Source organism: Hemibagrus wyckioides, linkage group LG07, assembly GCF_019097595.1.
Source record: "Hemibagrus wyckioides isolate EC202008001 linkage group LG07, SWU_Hwy_1.0, whole genome shotgun sequence".
Lineage (NCBI taxonomy): Eukaryota > Metazoa > Chordata > Actinopteri > Siluriformes > Bagridae > Hemibagrus > Hemibagrus wyckioides.
The window spans coordinates 4,904,436-4,906,611 of NC_080716.1; the positions used below are offsets into that span (position 1 = coordinate 4,904,436).

At 42.6% G+C, this 2,176-nt stretch overlaps 1 protein-coding gene across 1 annotated transcript in view; it reads left to right on the top strand.

Moving 5' to 3' along the window:
* Positions 1–474: 474 nt before the first annotated feature.
* Positions 475–2,176, top strand: part of prkci (protein kinase C, iota) — a 15,137-nt gene continuing 13,435 nt past the window's right edge. Inside the window, exon 1 of the mRNA XM_058395550.1 lies at positions 475–654. Coding sequence (XP_058251533.1) covers positions 575–654 — 80 coding nt within the window. The 5' untranslated portion in view covers positions 475–574. The remainder of the gene's footprint in view (positions 655–2,176) is intronic.

Here is a 2,176-nt window from a genome sequence, read left to right on the forward strand (position 1 = left end):
TCAACGGGTCCGTCCACAAAAATAAAAAATAAAATACACACACATAACTTATTTGGATGCTTCTAACGACTAATCCGTTGACTCAGAACATCATCTCTAGAAGCGTGACTTTCGCTGCATTGTTTTGTACTTTTTTTTAACTATGGATATGTTTACACTCGCTTCCCCTGCGCATTCCACACTTGGTTCAGTCCAACTCGTTCCTCATTGGCTGGATTCCAATTGTACTTCTCACCTGGACCTAGTGCACTGGAATAAAGTGTGGATTCTATACCGGGAAGTGCGCGACAACAGGAAGTGGAGATCTATTTGGAATTCTGCCTGTGTCTGGAGAAGTTTGGGCTCCTCAGTTGTTCCTGTGACTGGAGAGATCCGGTGCTCCTCCTCACACTTTTACAGGATCTACGCTCTTTATTTCAGGGGATTTATTATTTTCTTTTTTAGTATTTTTTAATCTAAAGCGTGAATATAAAGTTTTATTAGTTGTCCTGTTTGTGTTAGTTGTCGCTCAGACGACTGGCAGTTAGCGCAGTTAGCTAGCTTAGCATTCGCTCGCTCGCTCTCGGCGCTGAGGATGCCGACTTTGCGGGACAGCAGCGCGAGCCACCCGGGCGACAACCCTCACCAGGTCCGGGTCAAGGCCTACTACCGCGGGTAAGCGCGTGCCGAGGACCGACACACTTTATTATTTTTATTATTTTTTATTTTTATTTCACGTTAAGATTCTTAAATCGGTGTATAAACCTCTATATAGTCTCTGTAGTGTTTTCGGAATAAAGTCTGTCAGTTAGCTTTGAGGCTAAAACTAAGTTAGCATTGTGTTACTCGCAGTTCAGAGATTGTTTATCAATTAGTTTAATTTAATATTATTTATTTATTGAAATAGATTTAATTATTGTTGCTTTTATTTATAGTTAACGTGAAAGTTTGGGGGGGGGGTTTGTTTGTTTTTTCTTAAATCATGTGCTGTTTCTATGTTTACATGTCAGCAATTTAATCACTCATAAAGTCAGGAATAATCATCATCATCGTCATTTTAAAGCCATATCTTGTTTATAATATATTGTTGTTATTTAGATTTTTTTGACACAACATTAAATGAGAAACTTTCCCCTCAGAATAGATTTTGTGTGTGTGAGAGAGAGAGAGAGAGAGAGAAGAAGACGAAGACAGACACAGAGAGAGAGAGAGAGAGAGAGAGAGAATGATACAAGGAGAGAGAGACAGAAAGAGAGAGAGAATGATACAAGGAGAGAGAGAGAGAAAGAGAGAGAGAGAGAGATGTGTGTTCATGTCTGTCACTCTCTGTTAAGGTATTGGAAGCATTGACATTAAGAACTACATGAGAGATTAGCTATTCGTCACACTCTCACACACACGCTCTCACACACGCTCTCACACACACACGCTCTTTCTCACATACACACACACACACTCACACACACGCTCTCACACACACGCTCTCACACACACACTCTCTTTCTCACATACACACACACACACTCACACACACGCTCTCACACACACGCTCTCACACACACGCTCTCACACACACACGCTCTTTCTCACATACACACACACACGTTTACATTCTCCGTATCGGTGTTCCTCTTTGTTGGTTTGTAATACGGAAATAGTTCGGTGTTGTAGTCACTGTGTGTGAGAGAGAGAGAGAGAGAGAGAGAATGTCGTCACTCAGGACCTGATAAACCTGTATTGTGAGGAAGTTGTTCCCATTCCTCTCTGTCTGTTTAGTCTCTCAATCTCTCGCTCTATCATCCTCTCACCACCCCCCGTCTCTCTATCATCCTCTCTATCTCTCTGTCTCTCTCTACCCCCTCACTCTCTCTCCTTGCATCATTCTTTCCCTCTCTCTCTCTCTCTCTCTCTCTCTCTCTCAAAATCTCCTCTATCTCTCCTTGTCATTTCTCTCTCACCCTCTCTCTGTCTGTCTCTCTCTCTCTCTCTATTCCCATGACATGTACAGTATCCCCAGATCATTACAGAACAGAGAGTTGTGTTATTAATAAACCCTGAGAGTCAGTATAAAGAGTGGACACTGGTCAGTATTGGGTCAGTATTGTTTGAACAGGGGTTGAGGTGTTCACTAGAAGCAGCGTGTCCATGCTGGATGTGTTTGAAGTCTGGCGGCTGGAACTCCAGCACATGGCTCTCT